The sequence below is a fragment of the Neofelis nebulosa genome, chromosome 4, assembly GCF_028018385.1.
Source record: "Neofelis nebulosa isolate mNeoNeb1 chromosome 4, mNeoNeb1.pri, whole genome shotgun sequence".
Taxonomy (NCBI): Eukaryota; Metazoa; Chordata; class Mammalia; order Carnivora; family Felidae; genus Neofelis; species Neofelis nebulosa.
The window spans coordinates 143,564,600-143,586,281 of NC_080785.1; the positions used below are offsets into that span (position 1 = coordinate 143,564,600).

At 51.7% G+C, this 21,682-nt stretch overlaps 1 protein-coding gene and 1 long non-coding RNA gene across 10 annotated transcripts in view; one reads left to right on the top strand and one right to left on the bottom strand.

Moving 5' to 3' along the window:
* Positions 1-1,563: 1,563 nt before the first annotated feature.
* FAM3D (FAM3 metabolism regulating signaling molecule D) overlaps positions 1,564-21,682 on the top strand; it is a 34,484-nt gene continuing 14,365 nt past the window's right edge. The window contains exons 1-4 of one of the 7 annotated variants that reach the window (XM_058726373.1): positions 1,564-1,866; positions 15,831-15,881; positions 17,680-17,787; positions 20,125-20,145. In XM_058726373.1, the coding sequence (XP_058582356.1) occupies positions 15,869-15,881; positions 17,680-17,787; positions 20,125-20,145 (142 nt within the window). In that variant the 5' untranslated portion in view covers positions 1,564-1,866; positions 15,831-15,868. Of the gene's footprint in view, positions 1,867-4,335; positions 4,437-13,674; positions 13,737-13,943; positions 14,064-14,910; positions 15,011-15,830; positions 15,882-17,093; positions 17,404-17,679; positions 17,788-20,124; positions 20,146-21,682 lie in introns of those variants that run through there. The other 6 variants (XM_058726372.1, XM_058726374.1, XM_058726375.1 and 3 more) reach the window with 6 other exon arrangements.
* Positions 7,333-14,819, bottom strand: LOC131509985 (uncharacterized). 3 transcript variants are annotated; one of them, XR_009260842.1, is made up of 3 exons: positions 14,664-14,819; positions 11,767-11,901; positions 7,333-11,676 (listed from the first exon to the last, which is right to left on the bottom strand). It is a non-coding gene; the product is annotated as an uncharacterized LOC131509985 (long non-coding RNA). The 3 variants fall into 3 exon arrangements; XR_009260843.1 differs by lacking the exon at positions 14,664-14,819 and adding an exon at positions 13,799-13,949 and having other exon boundaries at positions 11,767-11,884; XR_009260841.1 differs by lacking the exon at positions 14,664-14,819 and adding an exon at positions 13,799-13,949.

Below are 21,682 nucleotides of genomic sequence, written 5' to 3' on the forward strand. Positions count from 1 at the left end.
AAGCAGAAGAGAGAGAAGGAAGAAGCGTCATTGATGAGACACTGCTGGCTTTGAAGTTGGAGGACGGGGTCATGAGCCAAGGAAAGCAGGCCACCTCCAGAACCCGGAAAAGACAGGGAAACAAAATCTCTATGGAGCCTCCAAAAAGGAACACAGTCCTTCCTACACCTGGATTTTAACCCAGTGAGACCCATCAGCCTTGTGACCTAGCAGACTGAAAGATAATAAAGACACTGCGTCTGTGGTTGTTGGTTCCATAGCAGCCCTAGGATATAGGGCAGTGCCTCCCAGTTCTCTCCTCAGAGAGGCCTCTCCTGACCACCTGCTGGGAGGCATTCTCCTGCTCCTTACTATTCGCTGTTACAGTTTCCCTCACTGAACTTACCACAATTTTAATTCAATGACTCACTTGTTTACTTTGGGAGGCAAGGCAGAGGGTCTCCACAGGGAAGGTCAGGCCTGAAGGATAAAAAGACACAAGCCATGCACAGAACTGTCCAGAACTACTCTCCTGAGAGGAGTAGACAGAAGGCAGGAGCAGACAGAAGGCCAGGCCTAAAACCAGTCGGGATGCAGGAAAGCGCACCCCAACTTGCTCCCCCCGGGACCCGCTGGGCACCAGAACCACCTCACGCAGCAGCCACCGCCACCCTTCCTTCGTGGCAGTTCCTGGACATGTGTCTTTATCCTCTGACCAGCGATCTGACCTCATGTCCTTGGATATTCATTTCAAGAGGGCGGCACATCCTCTCGGAAACAGGGTGGAAACCACCAACTAGAGCAACACCATCTGCCAGCAAACAGGAAGACCCCCAGGGGACTACGTGCAACGCGGTGCCTGCTGGGAAAGAACTCACCCTAAGAGGAAACGTTCTTGGGGATGAGGATGATGATTAGTAGCGAAGCTTGGGGGTGCGGGATGGGGAGTGGGGGACACTGAGTCCCAGGGAAAGAGAGAGACGATTAACGCTGCGCTCATGGTTGTGCTGAAATTCTACTACCTGTTGGCCCTTCTCTGTTCCCCTCCCTCCTTCTTTCTCTGGCTTCAACTTGTAACTTGTGCCCCAAACCAAATCCAGAATCTTTTCTGCAGACCGTTCCCTGAGCCTGGTGGAGGAGGCCCCTCGTCCATCATCCAGGCTCAGCGGCCTTTACCTCCCCCGCCCACGGTGTGTGCCTCCTCCCCACGCCTGCTTCCTCCAGCAGCGCTCAGCCTGGCCTAGAACCTCAAAGCGGGTGACAGCACTCCACTGCCTCACTGAACTGTCCCCTCGTCACCCTCAGGGCCTGGAAAGGGTGCCAGCGTGGGGTGGGTTTGTTTTGGGCCGTGGTGCCATGCTGTGTTTTGTGTTGCTTTCTCAAACAGTGACTGTGGTATTTCATTCCTGGTTGAGTTGCTCAAATCCCCACCCGAAGTTCCTCTGCCAAGGCCAGGAGAGATCTATGGGGAAGAGATACCTACTTACACGCAGGCCTAAGCCAGGGCTCCAAGTGGCTCTTCAACCAGGCAAGACTTTGGACTCATTTTCTCCCGGTGAGCCCTTAGATTAATTTCCTCCTTCCGGGGAAGATTGTTTAACAGGGCAGGGAGGGTTTCTTCACAGGCTTCTTCGCAGGAGGGCAGGGCCAGGGCAGGGCCAGGGGGAGCCCACCCAAGAGCCCATGAGCCACTTTGTCCCTACCTTTGGGCCTGCTGCATCTAGAGAGACCACCTGGGAGGCCCCAGCCCCTCCAAGAACCAGCAGGCTGGCCTCCCTCAGCTGCCGGCCCAGGGGGTTGGCTGGCTGGGGTCCAGGACCCAAAGCACCAGCTGGAACGTCTCATCTTCTCTACTGACGCAGGGACGTGGGAGCCTTGAACCCTCAGGTATGTTCACCAGCCTGGAAAGGGCTATACTTCGGGTTCCACATTATTGACAGAAACGAAAATAGAAGTAGGGCAGACGGAAGATAAGGAACGTGCAGGCAGGACATGGAAGCCAGGGATCTGATCATCTGCATCGCAGGCTTTTTTCCTCAACCACGGGAGCCCTTTGGCGTTCATTCATTCGTTCATCTCTTCATTCAAAAAACATTTGAGCATCAACCATGACTCACACCAGTATTCGAGGAATGAACAAAGAAGGCCCCAAATCTCATTTTTCTCTGAAAATAATGATCTGAAAACTTACAACAAAGTATGTGATCTTTTTTTTTTTTTTGAGAGACCAGAGAGTGCACGAGTGGGGAGATGGGCAGAGGGAGACAGAGAGAGAGAGAGAGAGAGAGAGAGAGAGAATCTCAAGCAGGTTTTATGTTCAGCACAGAGCCCGACACAAGGCTCATTTTCGACCCTGAAATCCTGACCTGAGCCGAAATTAAGAGTCGAACACTGAAAACCGACTGAGCCACCTGGGTGCCCCAAAGGTGTTGTAGTCTTGATAAATTTTCTAGCTGTGTAATTTTGGGCTAGTCTCTTCCCTTCACTAAACCTCAGTTTTCTTATCTGTAAAATGGGAGTGAAAGTGTGGCTATCCCCTATTAATCCCTGTAGTTCTCTGTCTAGGCATCTAGGATAATAATCACAAAAACACATAAAAGAGCATCTATTATGTGCCAGGCTCTGTGTCCTATCTAGGGCTTATCTAATCTTCATATCACCTCTGTGAGGGAGGCACCATTATCACTCCCATTTTGCAGATGAGGAACGAAGGCACAGAAAGACTCAAAAACTCGCCTGAGCAATGTCACTGCAAAATGTATGCCCCCAGCACTAGGTACCTCTGCCTCTCTGCTTCGGTGGATTCAAAGTCCGTGGCTGGAACAGAGCCGGTACAGGAGGCTCACTCAGTGAGCATTAACTGAGCACTTCCTACATGGCAGTTAAACAAGGACACGATGATTAACAAGACAGGATTTTTAAAAAACAGGTATGGCTCTAGTCATCCGGTAAAAAACAATTTGTACAGTCATTTCAAAACGCTCTGGACGTGTACCATAAAGGAGGTAGGAGTCAGGACAGACTTCTCTGAGCATAAATTTGCTGAGGAATGCCAGCCAGAGCAGGAGGGTGAGCATTTGGCAGGATCTAAGAGACGGAGGAGAGGGGCGCCTGGGTGGCGCAGTCGGTTAAGCGTCCGACTTCAGCCAGGTCACAATCTCGCGGTCCGTGAGTTCGAGCCCCGCGTCGGGCTCTGGGCTGATGGCTCGGATCCTGGAGCCTGTTTCCGATTCTGTGTCTCCCTCTCTCTGCCCCTCCCCCGTTCATGCTCTGTCTGTCTCTCTCTGTCCCAAAAATAAATAAAAAACGTTGGAAAAAAAAATTTTTAAGAGAGGGAGGAGAGGGAGGAGAGGGAGGAGGGGCGAGGAGGGGCAGTCCTGCAGGGAGGGGGCAGGCCCTGGCAAAGGGAGGTGAGGATGGCCCGGTGCTCATGCCCAGGCTGAGCATAGTTGTGAGGAGGAGTTTGGCTTTACCCAGTGTTTGCCCTAGTCTGTCCTTCTGTCTGTCTGCCCTGGTGCGTCCGGCAGCTCGCCATTCAGGCTGGCCACTGCCCACCGGATGCCATGCCAGGCCTGCCAGTATGAGACGGGCAGGTCTCCTGCGACGAGGCACAGATTCTGTCACACGGTCACCATTCACGCCCCTCTCTCTGAGCTCACCTCCATGTCCAAACTCTCCAATAGGAATTTGGAAGCTTGCAAGGCCGAGGGTTATCTCCTCAGGCGGGGAATGCTGGAAGCCATGCTTTGCCAGCATGTGTTTGGGTTGGGCAGCTCCTTCTCAGGTGAGACCAGCCTGTCTAATACTGGCTGGTCAGCAACCAGCCCACAGGGGGGTGGCGGCCGCCGGCTGGCCTGGTGTCCCACAGGGTGGGCCTCGTGGAAAGGGCAGACACTTGCTATGCTTGGTGCCAATCCCTTGCTTTGGGAGGCCCTGGGAAACAGAGGTGGGAATGTCAAGGTCTGCTCCCCAAGGGCATAGCACGGGGAGACAAAGGTGTAGATGTCGTGGAAAGAGCACCACTTCTGGAGTTTGAATCCCAGCTCTGCCTTTCTTCTGACTGTGTTACATTGGGCAAGTTGCCTCACCTGTCTGTGGTTGTAACTTTGGCTGAAAATGAGAAAATCCTTGTGTATCAGGTGGTACCCTTCTGGGTACAAGTGACAAAAAAACCAAAAACAAACAAAAACAAAAACCCTCAAACCAACCCAACAAATGAAGGATGTATATTGGCTCACATATGGAAAAGTCCAGAGATATACCGCCTTCAGGCAAGGCTGGATCTAGAGGCTCGGTTACATCCCCAGCACTCTGACTCTATCTCTGGGATCCTTTCCTCCATATGGCTTTGTTCTCAGGCAAGGTGCTCCCACATAGTGGCAGATACCCATCAATATCTCCAGTTCTAAGTCATCTCAAGTCAGCGATCCCAGCAGAAAGGCAGATCCTCTTTCCTGGTAAGTGTGTCAAAAGCCCTGTGAGGGCTCTGATCTCCTCAGCCTGGGTTGCCTGCCCATCTCTGTGACCATGAAATGGAGTTAGGCTTGGGCCACATGGCCACACTTAGAGCCAGGAATGGGGCCAGCCCTAGCCAACTGCACAGCAGACAGCAGAGGAAAGGAGTTTGATTCCCAAAGGAAAATCAGGGCGAGCACCAGACAAAGGGAAAACGGATGCTGGAAAGACGACCAAAGCAGCAGGCATCCACCACAGTCTAGCTCCAATCACCTCTACTTCATTTCATCACAGTTAGTAAAGTCATGGATGGCAATATTGCATCAATCGCTCCACTCAGGTGACCTTGGGCAAATCACTCAATCTCTCTAAGCCCCTCACTGGTAAAAATGAAGTCAATAAAAGAATCTGCTTCACAGGGCACCTGGGTGGCTCAGTGGGTTAAGCGCCCAACTTCGGCTCAGGTCATGATCTCACAATTCGTGAGTTCAAGCCCCATGTCAAGCTCTGTGCTGACAGCTCAGAGCCTGGAGCCTGCTTTGGATTCTGTGTCTCCCTCTCTCTCTGCCCCTCCCCCACTCACACTCTGTCTCTCTCACTCTCTCTAAAAAATAAATAAACATTAAAAAAAAAAAAAGAATTTGCCTCACAATATTGTTGAGAACATTAAGTGAAAGGACACCAGGCTCCAAACTGGCCAACTAATAGTATTAATACTTATTAGAATCATTATTATGATTATTATTAAGATTATTTCTCCTTTAGAGATGTCTGGATCCCACACATCTCTCGGGAAGATTTATCTCCCAAAGCCTTCCCAAAACCCCATTGACTTCATTGTGGAGGCCACCATCTTGATTAATCAAACAGGCCAAGACCCAGCTGTCTCTCATGGAAAGAATTAGAATTGCCCACTGGGTCTGAGGTGAGTTTTGTCATGCTTGACCTGCTGAAGAGATTCAGACAGGCCACCAGCAAGCCTGCCATGGCTCAGGGGATCAACCCAGATGCTCCAGACAGTCCCACCCTCATGCAATAGTTCTCTCCAATGACATACAGCCAGACTCTCAGCAAAGAGAAATTCTGGTGGCACAAACTGTCCTCTCCGGCTAACGTACCCAAAGATGCCTCACAGCCTGAGATTACCCCACCCCCTTGAGGAGGAGGGAAGGGCCCCACAACCTGAGATTACCCTACGCACTTGAAGAAGGGGAAGGGCTGCATGTTTGGCCAGGTGACCTCCTCCTTTCTCCTGCTGCTCTATCAGGGCCTGGAGGAACCCATTCCCTATCCAGAGCGCACTATTCTCTCGTTCTGGAAGGATTTCTGCCTCCTTGGGAGGAAGGATGGAGGCACAGGTGCATCCCCAAGGCAGAGTGCAAGGGGGCCTACTTGCTCAATAACCATCACAGTCCATAGCAGGTACTGTGCTTGGGGTGTATTCTTGAATTTAATTTTTACTAAATTAGGGATTGTGGTGGCCATATATAGATAAGGAAACTAAAGCTGAGAGGACTATATCCACAGCCCATGACAGAGTGCAGTTGGGGTTCCAAAGCCTGCATTCAACTACCATATTATATAGACTCGAAATCCCTGGGGCCAGATGAAGCCTCTGCAAACCTGAAGGTGCAAATATGGCTAGAGCTGCTATTTGCTGGGTACCTCCTGAGTGCCGGGCACTGAACAAAGCACCTTAGGTGATAATCCAGTCGGGTGAATTTGGAGGAAAGTCCAAGGACAGGCGGCTGGGCCCTAAGCAAGCAGGGGCTGGTGGATCCACTCTTGAGGAGGACACAGGCTGCTGGGTAGGAGGAACAGAATTGTAGGAACTGTCTCTTATCCCACAGAAACCTTCCTTCTCCACCACCAATGGTTGAGCCAAACTCAGGCAGGTTGAAGCTCAGGAGCTCCAGGTTTGAGTCCCCCTTGGGCTAAGAGGGTGCAACACCCAGATCAGGGTCGAACAGTCTAAGGCCCATGGCCAAATCCAGCAGCCACCTGTTTTTATAAATAAAGTTTTATTAGAACACAGCCACGTTCATTCATTTACATACTGCTCCTACTGCTGCTTTCCCACTACAATGACAGAGTTCAGTAGCTGTGACTGGGAACATATGGCCCAGAAAGCCCAAAATATTTCCTCTGGTCCTTTGCAGAAAACTGCAGAACCCTGGTCTAGAGGAGTCAAAGTGATGCAAAAGGGCTCCTGAGCTCATCACTGGGATCCTTTTCTTCCTTTGTCTCTTACCAGCTGTGACCTGAGGTTCTGTGCCTCAGTTTCCCCAAATTCCTCATTAAGCTGCTGACGATTAAATTAGTTAAAATACACAAACCTCAGAGCAGCTGCCGGCACATGTGTTTTTGTCTTATTCTGGGAAACATCCCAGGAACTTGGGGAGTAAGAGGCCTCCTGTGTGTCCTCACACCTTCTCACATCTCCTGCTGTGCAGTCTTGCATGGCCCAGTAATTCTAGCACCAGCCGGAGCTGGAGAAGACCATCAAAATCAATAAATAAAATTAAAACAGGCCATAATGGAAACAATGGGTTTATTTCCTTCTGAAATAAATGTCACTGGAACAAATGACTCAAGCCACCGTCCTTATTGTTTACAGATTTATTTGTGGTTTCTGTCCGTCTGTATTGGTGATATGATCAATAATTGCCTATAAATACCGGAGGCTTACAAGAAGGACCATTTAGAGGATGAAAGGCAGCCTCTGGTTCCTTTGATTACCTTTCCCAGGCCTGGACCTCGTGGTCAGGATTCAGGACAACCTTCAGGGATGACTGGAAACTCAGGCCAAGTGGCAACCAGGTCTGGGCAGGGCCACACATGTCCCCTGGTTCCAGGTGGGACTTTTAGAACACCTGACTCATTGGGGGGGGGGGGGGGGGGGCGGTGCACACACACAAATGACCACATGCTAGTGCATGTGTGTCTGTCAATATGTCTGTCACTTTCAGTATCTTCGTGTCTCTGCTTCTTTTCCACTCCATCATGTCCTTCGACTTCAGTCTTCTTGTCTACATGCTGAGTCTCCCTCAGGCCCTGTGGCCCCTGTCCCCCTGCAGCGTCCACCACCCACACCCAAGCATGCGGAATTTGTCCCTTGTGAGGAATCCTGCCCCCATGGGCGAACAGAAAGAAGCCCTGGAAGAGTAATTAGCGCCCCCTGCCTTTGGAGACAAACTCCACAGAATTTCCAAGGATGACGAGGAAAATAGCCTGAGCTTGCATTTAGCCAGAAGAGGCTACGCAGATTCCAAAGTCTGAGCCCATCCTCTGGACAGAGTTCGCTTTGGAGAGCACTGTTGAGTGTGGGGTAAAGGACGAAGACAGCTGGGTGGAGGGAGCAAGTTCTGGTGTGTTTGGGATGGTTTCTCCGCTAGTTTCTTTCCCAAACAGAAAGCCACTCACTTCCTTCTAATGACACTTACTGCACAACTGCTATGCCTTGGTTGTAGCACCGGGGACCTGATGAGGAAGGCCCTCAGGAGTCACAGCCTAGAGAGGAAGATGGCCTCCAAATCAGGCTGACCATGAAGCATGACAAGGTGCCTTATGGCGGATTCTCTACTGAAAGGCCAGGAGCCAGGGGTCAGGGAAGGCTTCTTGGAGGAGGTGCTACCTTCTCCACACTGAGCTGAGGATTTATCACTGGCCCCGTTTAATTCTTCCCATGGCCCCCTCATGACCCTGAGAACAAAGCCCAAGGTCATTACATTAGCCTCATCCTTAAGGCTCTAATGAATAGTCCCCTTCCCCCTTCACTTTGGTCTCTACCATCAGAGTATCAGGTTCCACCTCTCCTCTGAGCCTCTGCACATGCTGCTCCCTCTGCCTGGAACACTTTCCAGGGGAACTCTATCTGCCTAGATGCCACTTCCTCCAGGAAGCATTCTCTGATAGCCTCCTAGCCAGGAAGTCCCCTGGAGAAACACCTACCAGAGCACCTAGCCCACTGCACTGTAACCATCCACATACTTGTCCCTCCCAGCTGTGCTGTGCATTTCCAGAAGGCGAGAACTTGATTGGTTCTCTGCTCTGTCCCAGGCCCCCCCCCCAGCATTGTGATGGTACAGAAGAGAGCCTCAGGAAATGTAGGATGAATGACTGAGTTGGCTTTTAAAAACAAAAAGGTGTCATAGAGATCCCCAAATAACTCCTGACCAAGCAGACTCAGAAGCCTCAGACCTGCTCAGCTCACGACCATGTGCTGTCTCAGGCTTGTCTGAGAGAAGAGAGAGGCTTCTGTCACATCCAGTATGTCTCCTCTGGCTCCAGAAGGCCCATGCTGTGGAGAGGACCCAGCTCCAAGTCAGGCTGGCCCTTGCCCCCCACTGAGAAGTCCCCACTCCAAGGATGACAAATCTCATGTGCCAGCCCCAGGAGACTGGTGGGAGTCAGTCTGAGCCCCCTCTGTTCCTAGCCAGAAAAATGCTGTGCTTGCTTCATTAGATCAGCCATGGACGGAGGTCAGAGTGGCTGCACAAAGGCTCGTGCATGCCCTCCCTGCGCCAAAGACTCAGTTACTCACATGAAGGAAAATGTGAGCCCTCAGTGGCCTGAGGTTAGGACCCTCTCCTGGTGTAGAATTATCCTTTGGGTTCCAGTTAAAATCCCTCCTTTTCTTGAGTCAAGCCTTAGTCCCAGGCACACAGAACCCCTGTTGGACCCAGTTCCCTTCCTTGTTGGGATTTGGTGAGTGTGAGCCTGCCTGAGGCCTGCCAGACGCCGGTGTTGTCACCATCTGCTGCCTGCAGCTGATGGTGTGGATCTCCCCTCTGCTACCACAGCTGGGAGACCATGGGCACGTCACCCACCCCCTTCAGGCCTCAGCTTCCTCCGCTGAGAAGAAGAGACAGTAGTTTCCAACTCACAGGGTTGCCATGGAGATTTGGCGAGACAGATACATAAAAGTCTTAGCCTAATTCCAGCTGCACAGTAAGCACTCAATAAATGGTAGCTAGTTGTGTTATTTTGTTGATAGTTTATTATTTTTATTATCAGCTCAAGCAAGTTTGGCTCTCAAGAGCTCACTGAGAAAAATCTGGCCCCTCTCTCCTGACAGAGGGGCTCCCCCGGGGCTGGGGTTAAGGCAAGAAGAAAAGTCAGAAAGACATGCTTCCAGGAAGAGGTGGAGGTGGCCGGATGAGGGCTTGCCCTCCTTGGGGTAGGATGACACAGGTTGTCACTCCCAGGCAGAGGTGATGGGAAAGTGAGGGGGCTTCCCAGGTGAGAAGGCCCAGGTGGGCCTGAAAGAGGAGGAAGAGAGACCCTATCACAGGTGGGGCTAGGTCTTTGGGAGAGCCGTGGTCAGAAGCGGGAAGAAGGGTGGTGCTGTGGGGAGCCAGGAGGCCCCACACAGGTAAGCCCAAGGGGAGGGAAGGACAGGTCCATCTTACACCATTTTGAGTTGCTTTCCTCAGAGGTAGACCCTAAGAAAAAGATTCAAGGAAAGTAGTTTATTTGGGGAGAGCTCCCAGGTGGCACTGGCAGGGGATGGGACAGATGGTGAGACAGGGAAGGGAAGGACCCCATAAAGGGTGTTGTATCCAACAGGTTACTATGGGCCACTGAGGCCCCGTTCTTTAGTGGAACTATGGGCGACAGCCAGGGAGCCACCTCGGATATGGCCCCTGTTGAGACAGCCTGGGCTGCCATAAGTGTATTGGGCCTCCCAGTCCTGGAGCCTGGAAGTCTGACCCCGAGGTGTCGGCAGGGCCACACTGCCCCTGGAGATGCTTGGGAAGAAGCTGTCCAAGCCTGTCTCCCAGCTCCTGGTAGTTCCACAGCATATGGCAGTGTGACTCCAGTCTTCACACGGCACTCTCTCTGTGTGGATCTCTGCACCCAAATTTCTCCTTTTCAGAAAAATTCCAGTCATGGGCATCTGGGTGGCTCAGTTGGTAAAGCGTCTGATTCAATTTAGGCTCAGGTCATGATCTCACTGTTCATGAGTCTGAGCCCCATGTGGGGCTTCTCAGTTTCAGTTTGGGACTCTCTCTCTCTCTCTCTCTCTCAAGATAAAATATATAAACATTAAAAAAAAGAAAAATTCCAGTCCTATCGGATTAGGGGCCCACCCTATTGACCTCACCGTAACTAATTAGATCTACAATGACCCCATTTCCAAATAAGGTTACATTCTGAGGTCCTGAGGGGTAGAACCTCAACATATACATCTGCGGGGGACACAATCAACCTATAGTACTCACCTAGGGGCACCTGGGTGGCTCAGTTGGTTAAGCCTCCAACTCTTGGTTTTGGCTCAGGTCATGGTCTCACAGTTCATGGTTCAAGCCCCGAATCGGGCTCTGTGTTGGCCGCACAGAGCCTGCTTGGGATTGATTCTCTGACTCCCTCTCTCTCTGCCCCTCCCCTGCTTTCTCTCTCTCTCTCTCTCTCTCTCAAAAATAAATAAGTAAACTTAAAAAAAGATTTATAAAAAAAAAATACCTAGGATGAGAAAGCCAGGGTAGGATCCTCAGACTCTCAACCATACTAGCTGAGAGCTGCTCCTAGGGAAATCAACTCCCTGACTCTCCCAGCCTGACCCAGGGGGGCCAAGAGAAACCCCTCAGGTGGGGTATCACACTAACGGTATTTCCTAGAATGGCGAGTGTCTGCTGTTTTCTTCTTCAGTAAATCTCTAAGACAGCAGTGGAAATTGCTTCTGCTTAAAGCAGTACATTGAAAAGATTCTTTTTTAAAAAAGTTTATTTGGAGAGAGAGTGTGTACCCATGTGTGAGTGGGAGAGGGGCAGAAGGGAGAGGGAGAGGGAGAAGCAGGCTGTCAGCTCAGAGCCCGATGTGGGGCTCAATCTCATGAACCCATGAGATCATGGCCTGAGCCAAAGTTAAGAGTCAGGCGCTTAACCGACTGAGCAGCCCAGGTGCCCCGCATGTAGAAAAGACTCCGAAGCCAAGATCAGTATGGGTTGTTGATGTCTTCCACGGTCACAGGAGGATGAGAGGCCGCGCACACACCATATGTTCGCCATTTCTTCTCCCAGGTGTATCTAAACGGGTTTTTCCCTGCTCCGGAATTTGGGCAGCAATTTGAGGTATGGTTCCGGGCAGAGAGGAGGAAACCTGATTGCCAGCAGGTGCCGGAAAACCTGAAGGGCTAAAGCAAATAAAAGTGCAGCCATAAAGCAACAGTTGGTGCTAACTGAAATCTGATTTCTCCGAGCTCCGTATCTGGCCTCAAGTTCATGCCTCCTTGGAAATGACCTGAAAATCAGAGAGCGAAGTTGAACCCATGGCTAACGCCCAAGCCAGGGAAAATGCAGAGCGCTGTTTGCAGAGCTCTTTCCATTTTACCTGTGGCTCAGGGCTGATTCAGGAGTGACTGTTGGCTGAGCCTGGGTCCTTGGGATGAGCTAGGAAACAGCTTCCAGGTTCTGTCTTTCCAATGACAAAGGGCTGCTTGGGTAAGGACCTGAGGACAACGAAAAGCTGCCCAAGTGGATGAGTCAGGGGAGAGCAGTCCACATAGAGAGAACAGCATGTGTGAGGCTGGAGGGGGAGAGAGAGCCTCATTCAGGGCAGCTCTGAGTGTCTAGAGCAGAAAGCAAAGTGGGGACAGCAGATGATGAGCTTGGCAAGGTCAATCTCGTGCCAGGGTTAAAATCATCCAAGGCCTCCATGTGAGATACTTTGGCCTTCATCCTGAGAGGTTTTGGGACCATAGACCAGGTTTAAGCAGGGGAAATACCCACTTGAAATAAGTGCTTTCCAATCAAGGTACTTTCCTCAACCCTCCTAGACTGGATAGAGAGTAACCCCTTCTCCGTTCATCTTGGCTCTGGGACAGAGCTCAAAGGTTAAGCTCCAAGGCACCTGAGTAAAGAGGGCTCCAGGAAACAGGAAGAAGCTGATTTCTCAGCTCCTAGAGGGCCATCAAGGAATGTCACAAACAAGCTGGCTGTGATGACATTTTGGTTTCGTAGGAAAAGTAAACATCCGAATAGAATCCTGCCAAGGAGGGTGCTAGGAGGAAGCATCAGGGTGAGTGGGGCCAACAGGCCAGCAAAACCCTTGTAGGCAGACAGCCTCCCTGCCTGACACCCCTTTCGGGACACGTAGATAGTATCACCCTCATTTCACAAAGGACGAATTGGGGCCCAGAGAGATGTGCCCCAAAGCACAAAAGTATTGAGTGACTAACCCAGATGTGTCCAATGGACCCAAAGTTCATCCTCTTTCCTGACAATACAGACTTTTTCCTCCCTGATTCTCTCAAGTATGCCCCACTACTCAGCCCTGGCATTTACACCTTCTGGCGGGACTTGCCCACAGCAGGAGGTGATGTGTTACAATGGCCCCAGACTCACAGATGGCTAGCTTAGAGTAACCTGGTAAAAAATAGCTTCTTTCTCCCCAGTTTCCACACATCTGTCCCAGGAAAAACTCTAATTAGTCTTGCTTGGGTCACATGCCCCCTTCTGAACCAATCACAAAGAAATCACAGTGCTCTCCCTGACCAGCCCCTTACGACAGGGTGAGGTGCCATGACAAGTGTCCCCTCCTCCAGGACCACACGTAGGTATTTCACCTTGATGTGGAGGGTCCAGGAAGGCTTCCCAGAGGAAGTGACTCCTACACTGAGACCCGAGGATAAGTAGGAGTGTTCCAGGCAAAGAGGCAGAGGAACGGTGTACAGACAGGGACTAGGGGTGCAAAGGCCCAGGAACACTCCAGAGTGTGTCTTGCTCGTAGCCATACACCCCTGCCTAATGCACAGCCTGCCTTGCCATGAGTGCTCAGAGAATGCTTCAGAAAGGAAATCCACAATTGGCTGTGTGGCCTTAGACAAGTCACTTGTCCTCTCTGAACTTTAACTGTCCTAACCTTTCAGGACTAGGCAAGAATGGAGTTCATTCAGTCCCAAAATATTCACGGAGCACCTCCTCGGTGCTCAGCATTGCCCTAGACCTACAGGAGATAAGGCCTGCCTTGGAAAAGAAAACGATGCTTGGGGCTTATGCAAAAGAACTACAACCAGTCCAAAGGGGCTCAAGGGGAGGGGCAGGACAAAGGGAGAGGCTCAAGGACCTCGAGGGTGAAAAAGGGGCTCTGCCCTCCCACTCCGCACCTCTCCTCCCCCATCCCCTACTTTCCACCCTCCCACCCCGCTGACCTTGTGACTACCTACCACCCTGGAGCCACCATATGTATGCCTAGGCCTCAAGCCAGCATGCGAGGGCAGGAAGACCTCTCTCCCTGCACCTTTGTCCCACAGCTACGTAACCTGAATAACAGGTTGTGACAGACAAATCTCGCAAGAACAGGTAGGAAAGAGACTTTTGGGTCTGGGTGGCTACAGAGGGAATTTTTGCCCCACCCTGCGTACCTGTCCCAAGGGCCGGTCTTCCTCCCTCCCCGCCCCCAGCAGTCTAGTCCCGGAGCCCGCGACTCTGGAGCTGGAGTCTCCAGAGCACCCACGGGCTGCCAGGGTGAGCCTGCCAGGGACTCAGGAGACTGGAGAGCCCTGCAGGTGCAGAGTGGACACGTCCGGCTGGAAGAGCCGTCGCTGCCCCGCCCCTCCCCAACCCCACCCTGAAGCCAGAACCCTGCTTGGCATGGGCATGCCAGCGAGAAGCTAGCCCCCTGCCCAGGTATGTGCCCCAGCCTCTGTCCTATCTTTCTTGTGTCTTTCTGAATGGCACTCTTTCTCCCTTTGAATCTGGGTAAGTGCATGTTGTGAGTATTTGCTCTTTACCTCTGCCCCTTTATCTGTTCTCGTCCTCTGTCCCTGTCTCATTCTTTCTCTCTTTATATCTCTGCCGTCTCCCTGTCCCCTTGTCCTTGCTCTATCCAAGCTCTGTCTCTGACTCGCTGTCTGCGAATATCAGTATCTGTTCATCTGTGCCACATCATCTATCTGACCCTGTCCTCATACTTCCTTCCATCCGGCTGGGCCCCCAGCTCTCCTGGAGCCTCCACATATGGGGATCCCACAGAATGTCTTGCCAGCCTCATCCCTGGCCTGGGCTCTCTGTAAGTCGCTGTTCACTGTAGGTCACATCCTATGAACATTCAAAAGCATAACATGCTTTTGTATCTGGAAAAAAAGGGTGGGGGGAGTGGTAATTTGAATTTCAGGAAGTTAAAGTCCCACAAAATCTCTGTGGGTGGTGTCAGGCACGGCTCATTTCTCTCACCTGGAAGGACCTGGAAGGCCGGGCCAAAGTGGGGGGAGGGGAGCGTTTATATACTTGCTTAACAAAAGGAAATGCAGATTTGCACTAGAGCTTGCTCTTGTTTAAATGTCAAGGACTGACCCAGCCCACTGCTTCAGTGGCAGACCTCAAGCCTCCTGTCTCTTACCTGGGTCCTTGACAGTTGGACTTTGGAGACCACGTCTGTTGAGATAGATTCTTAGGATAAAGAAGATTCTGGGATGGGAGGGGCAGAAAGAGTGGTGGGAGTAGTCCTTGAGGTCAGGGCCCCTCCAGCTGGCTGCAGCGGGTCACAGACGTGGAACAGTTACCACCAGCCCTGCCCTCCCCTCCATTCTGTCTCTAGAGACTTACTGGGGGTCTTCAAATCTGCCAAATCACTGGTAACTGCCCAGCACTTGGGGGGTGGCACAGGGGAAAGGAGGAGGGGCCAAGGACAACCCTACCCCTGCCCAGGGCTCAAGAAGGGAGGAAACCCCAATTTCGACTCTCCTGAGACAAAAGCACTGGCAATGGGACCCTGTGGGGATTGGGCAGGGGAGACCTGCATCCAAATTCTGACTCCGATCCTTACAAGCTGAATAATCCTGGGCTTAACCATAACGAGCCTTGGTCTACCTACCCCTAAAATGGGGGAGTGTGAGAATTCAAGGAGGATTCAATTGCATATATAGCACCCTGTGCAAACTCAGCTGTCATGGGAGAGTCCTCATTACTCTTCATTTTGGTACTCTCACTCGAGCTCACTCGAGCTTCTGTCTTCCTGCTGGTTTGACTAGGGCTAGCTAGCTCAAGCTCAATGTCTCTTGGCTAGCTGGAGGGAAGGAAGGAAGGAAGGAAGGAAGGAAAGAAAGGAGGGAGTGAGGAAGAAAGGAGGGAGGGAGGAAGGAAGGGAGGGAGGGAGGGAGGATGAATGGATGGATGAGTGAATAAGCCAGCCCTCCAAGAGACAGTGGCTGGCAGACTTCACCTTCCTCCACTGGCCAATGTCTGCACCAAAAAAGACATGCTGAATTGAATAAAGTTCTAGGGACAAAAGTGAAGGAGAGTTGGAGGCAGAGAGGGAACAGATGGCAGATGGTGAGGAACCAAACCGAAAAGTCTGTGATCTCCTCTGTTCGAGGTACCTGTCCCTAATTGTCAGCCTTATTTGTTTTCAGACCCCAGGTGCCAGTTTCCAATTTGATTTCCTTCTCTCCACAGGCTAACAGTGACCCCAAGCCACTCCTCACCTGGACAAGATGAGAGTGTCAGGTAGGGTCAGGCTCTAAGGATTCTTAGGCTCAAGGCTGAGGTCTGAAATCGATTTGGGAATCATTTTTCGATCAGCAGTGCAGGCAGTCCTAGACTCCCAGGTTGTTTGGCCATATGTGCTCTCAAATGGTCAGGCCAGAATTCCAGGAGGAAACCCATCCAGGGGGAGCCTGGAAGAGGGGAAAAGGAGACTTCCTGCCTCTAGGCTGAGGGACCAGAGAAGCTTGGCACGATGACCCCATCTGGCTGGGATCACAGGGAGTGACCCTGTTTTGGAAATATCTGATCCTGGTAGGAAATTAGGGACAAAATATTTGTCTCAAGGAGGGCTATTCTAGAATCCTCACATCACGGGGCTGGGCACAAGGAGTAGCCTTTGCCTTCTCATCCATGCCCTCATGCTACACTCTGTCTGTACAAATAGGGAAACTGAAGCACCAAGTAAGAAATGGACACAATTCATCTATATTCCCAAACAGCTGTGGGGAAGAGCACAAATTTTAGAGTTAGCTTACTTCCCTGGGTTCAAACCCCACCGTTGTCACTTACCAGCCAAGTGACCACCTCTCTGAGCCTCAGTTTCCTCATCTGTAAAATGGGGATAGTCAATAGTATGTAACAGAGAAGTTTATTGTGAGGATGAACTGAAATAATGTATGTAAAAGCTGTTCTCCTGGTGCCCTAACAAAATGACTGTATAATACCCAGGGAGAATTCTGGGTGCCTACAGTCACACTGCACCCCAGAAGATGAGGGACTCCCACAGACCTGAGCCCTGCCCCCCAGGATCCAGGAAGTCTTCTCCCCTACCCCCAAGTAGCCAGAAACCAGCATGAGACCACGGAGTTGATTTCAGGGCCACATGGAGGTCAGGGGTGGAGCTAGAGAAACGTGGCCTGATGACAGCAGGGCCACTAGGGTCCCTGAGCTGGGAGGCATAGTGGAGCCTGCTTCTAACCCTCATGGGAGAGTAAGGGAAGAGACAGGACACGGAGCTCAGAGGGGTGGGGGGTGGGGATGGGGGTCTGTCCTGTGCGTGGGGTTGCTCCCCACTGATGCGGAAGCCATCTGGCCACGAGGCCAGGGAAGCCGTGGCAGCAAGGCGATGTGTATTTCTATAGACAGCATTGTGTGGTTATTTGTGGTGGCTTTCAGGGGAAGTGATGGAAAGTGTGGGAGGCCGCCCCCAAGCCACCCTGGAGGCTGCCTACCAGGGACAACTGTCACATCCTTCCCGACAAGCTGCAGGCTCAGAGGCAAGGGTGTTGAACCATGTTCACTCTGACTGAGGCACTCCTACCCAAAGAGCCTGAGGTCCGCCCAACATCACACAGCAGCACCGGCCACCCGGGGCCCTGGACGCAGCCTTCCCACGTCCGGCCGGGAGGCTCGCCTCTTAGGGCTGTCTGCAGTAGAAGTTGCCTCCTGCTTTCACAACACACCTCTCCAGCCTCCAAAGTGCAGATTCCAGGCCTCACCCTCAATGATTCTGTCTCTGGATGGCTAAGCGGAGCCCCAGAAGGTGCATTTCTACCTTTTCCTCCCAGTGGCTTCACTTTGGGAAATATTGCCACGTAATCTTGTAGCGTGATCTCACCACTTGATCACTGCGTGGATTCACACGTGGTCTCACCACGTGGTCCCCTGAACCGGTCCAAGGTGTGGGCCTTGATCTGGAGCTACAGCACAGGGTCCCTCAGTGGGGTCCCATGGCATGGTCTCACTGTGGGGATTTGGTAAGAATCTTGCTATCTGGCCTTGTGATGTGGCTTCATGGCAGCATTTCCTTGCTCTGCAGGTGTGCTTCGCTTCCTGGCCCTCGTCTTTGCCCTGGTCTCCACATGGGTCTTTATTCGCAGCTACATCAGCTTAAACGCGAAAACTATCCGTCTGCCCCGCTGGCTGAGTGAGTGGGGCCCACTCCTGGGGGGTAGGGCCTATGGACCAGGACGGGGCCAAGGATATATTCCTCCCTCTGTCCGTGGGTGGCCCAGGAGATGGGCCACCAGACACGGCATGGTGTGGGCTGCCTTTGGGATCCCAGCCTTTGTGGGGGTGGAGGCTGTCGGGAAGGCTGGAGCCCACGGGGAACACGGAAGTGTTCTGAGGCCCTGGCCAAAACACGCACCTATATCAAGGGGTCATTTTGGAAATGTGATTCCAAGAAGAAAGAGGAAAGAGAAGGAAGGACAGAGGGAGGAAGAAAAGAAGGAAGGAAGGAAGGAGGGAGGGAGAGAGGGAGGCCAAGAGGGAGAAACCTGAGCATTGTGGCTTCCAGCTGCAGCTGCTTTCCCTCTGCCTGGGACACTCTCTCTGCACATCTCTCTGCAGCCAGCTCCTTTCAGACTTCAGGTCTCTGCTCAGATGTGACCTCCTCAGAGAGACCTTTCCTGCACACCCCAGCTGCAGCCACACCCCCTTGTCCTACTTTTGCCTCTCATGTCAGCCCGTTTCCTTTAGAGCTTCACCAGTGTTTATTTACTTGTCTACTTGGTCGTTGCCTATCACCAGCCCCTAGAGTGTCAGCTTCCTGAAGGCAAGGATTTTACCTTGTGTACATCCATTTCTCTAGCACCTGGTGCAGAGCAGATACTCAGTAAACATTTGGTGAGTGAAAGAAAAATGAATGGATGGATGGATGGATGGATAGGTGATGGATGGTGGGTAATGAATGAATGACAGATGGGTGGATGGATGGATGGATGGGTGGATAACAGATGAGTGGATGATGGATGGGGGGGATGATGGATGAGTAAGTAATACCAGTTACCTACATGAATAATCTCATATAATCTGCACAAATGCCCCATGAGGTGATCCAAGATTTGGTTGTGGAGTGGACTCATACATGACCTCATGGTATGGTGTAAGTTTCCTCATCTCCTTCTTTTCTTAAGAGACTTGCCCAAATGCTCCCTGTAGATGTCAGGAGGAATGGGAACTGTGGTCTCACAGGTCCAAATTCTTTTAAGGAAGGAGAGAAAAGGCAGCTATCTATGCCTCTGCATTTGTTCTCCTTGGATTCAGAGAACCACCTCCATTGACACAATCAAACATAATAACCTCTAGTGGCCCAGACTAGCTCACAACTTCACAGCTGTAAGAAGCCAGTCATCCCACAGAGGAGTCTCCGAGATCCCTCACCTCATACACTTCTTGTCAAGCATGGCTCACACCCATGTCAAGATGATTTATATAGATTCATGGTGGCCAACATGTCCCTGGACACTGCTTTCATACAGATTGACTTGGCTGTACCGACAGCCTGGGAAGGGATGGGCCCAGGTCAGTACAGGAGGCTCAGAGCAGGAGTGGAGATCAGGTGTGTCCTCTAGAAGAGACAGCCCGAGCCTGAGGTGAGAAAGAGAACAGTGTTTGAAAGGCAACCCCAGGGGCACCTGGGTGGCTCAGTCAGTTAAGTTTCCGACTCTTGATTTCAGCTCAGGTCACCATCGGTTGTGAGATTGAGCCCTTTGTCGGTCTCCATGCTGACAGCACAGAGCCTGCTTGGGATTCTCCCTTTCTCTTTCTCTCAAAATAAAGAAAATAAACTTGAAAAAAGAAAGAAGGAAAGAAAGAAAGGATACCCCAGAACTCAGCTACCTGAGGTAAATCAATACCTCCAACCAACAATCATGGAGCAACTATTCCGTGTTAGGTCCCAGGGACCTAACATGTGGCCCCCACTCATGGTCTGAGTTGGGGAGACAAACAGAATTACAGAATACACAGAAGTGCATTAACGTGATCCAGAGTCTCAAGAAATGCTTACGGTGACAGAAAATGTCACCAGTGGGAACAGTGGTCATCGAAAACCATTAATGTTCAGCCACTGAAAGACAACATTCATTGTCTTCAGGGGTTCCTAGTCTGGCTGCACACACCCCACCTTATTATTTAATGCATTAATATAGAAGCACATATATTACCACAGCAGAAATTTATTTTTTAATGTTTTATTTCTGTATTGATATACAGTTGGTTTCCTTTCTAATCTATTTTATTTTATGCATTTAATAACATGCTCTGTTAGAGTAGGAAGTGCTGTGTGTGTGTATGTGTGTGTGTGTAAAGGGGTAGCAGTGGCAAGTGAGCAAGGGCTCCCTGAAAGGGCAGGACATCCTGCAGGGGAGGAGGATCCCTTGGCCAGGCCAATGCCATGCCCCACACCCCACACCCCAGCCTCCAGCAGGGAGCACCCAAAGCACTTCCTCTCTAACCAGATCTGTCTTCTCTCCGGCAGGTTTGGTCACCAAGGAGATCCGTGAGTATCACCCCAGCCCTGCCTTTGCTTTAGGGTGAGATGTCCCAGGGCTGCTATTCCTGGCCCTGCAGGTCCTGGAAACATCTTTGTGTCCAGAGTCTGCCCAGCTCTCTCCTCCCATGGCCCAATGTTGCCTTCCAAAGCCCCCGAGCCTTGTGGCCCACTGATAGATTCTCAACTCTATGGCTCAACTCTCCCTTCCCCAGTCCCCTCGCCCTGCAGTCTGGATTGCCTCCCCGTCACGGCACCTGGCCGAGCACAACCGCCTCCCCACTGGGCCCCTGGGCCAGAAGATGGGGGCTGTGCTTATTATCATCATGCAGGGACCCCAGGCTTGACTCACAGTTCCTGTTACCAAGTATGAGGGGTCATGTCGGGCACTACAGAGGCCCCCAGGGGCAAACAGAAGTGGGTGTTGATTGTCTGTTGGGGTAGAAGTGCCAAACATTCCAAGAGAGATGGGGCAAAGTGTTCTGGGCTCCAGGAGGGCTGTCCCCTTCCAATGAGATGGGGTCATGGAAGGCATCAGAGAAGAGAGAATGGCAAAGGCCTAGAGGCAGGAATGTGTCCGGCTACAGGGGAGCCCGTGGCTGAGGCCCCAAATGTGGGACACTGCACACATCTGAGCAGGGCTTTGGCCAGGACCCAAGCTCCCGAAGTGTGGAGAAGGTGGGAGTAAGGACAGTAATGATAATGATAATAGTACCATGATGGAAGGCCTACTATGTGCCAGACCCCATGTTCAGAGCTTTACAGGCATCTCCTGCAATCCTCACCACAGCCTTGTGTGGGTGCTGTATAATCATCCCCATTTTACAGATGGGCAAACTGAAACTCAGAGAAGTGAAATCTCTTGGCCAAGGCAACACAGCTGTATGTGGTGGTCCAGAGCCCACGGTCTCAACACCTCCTTGTGAGAGGCAACATCCCCAGGTCCACCTTCTTGCACCTCGACATAGTAGTGACTGAAGAGGGACGTGGTTCCAGGAACAGAATTTTGACTGAGAAGGACAGAAGAGCCCCGGTGCACTGTGGGATTACAGAGAGCAAAGACCGTATGGACCAACACGAACCATTTGCCCCACACCCTCAACTCCATTGACCTGAAACTTCCTGAGTCACATCCTGCAGTAGACACAGTGTCACGACACCTTGGTCCAAACGCTCAGGCGTCACCTGCTAGAGGATGGCAAATCCAGGCCCACGTGCTGCCTCCTGCCCTGCCCGCTCCCCTGGTCGACATGACCGGTCAATCCCAGCACCCTCTCCCTCCAGGCCCACAGGCAGCCTCTACAGCTTTATCATTAAGCCTCTAACAGCAGATCCACTGACATTAAAGAGAAAAGCTATTTGACAACCCTGATCTAAACCAACTCCCAATTTTACAGTCAGCAAAGGTAAAGGAAGAGATTTCTGGCAAGTCGCACCGCAGATTACTGAAGAGCAGCCCACAGTTCCTGACTGCTCCCCTTCCAGGGCTGAGCTCCATGACCTCACCAATAGCACTAGGAGTTCCCAGAGGGCTTGGGCCTCAGGG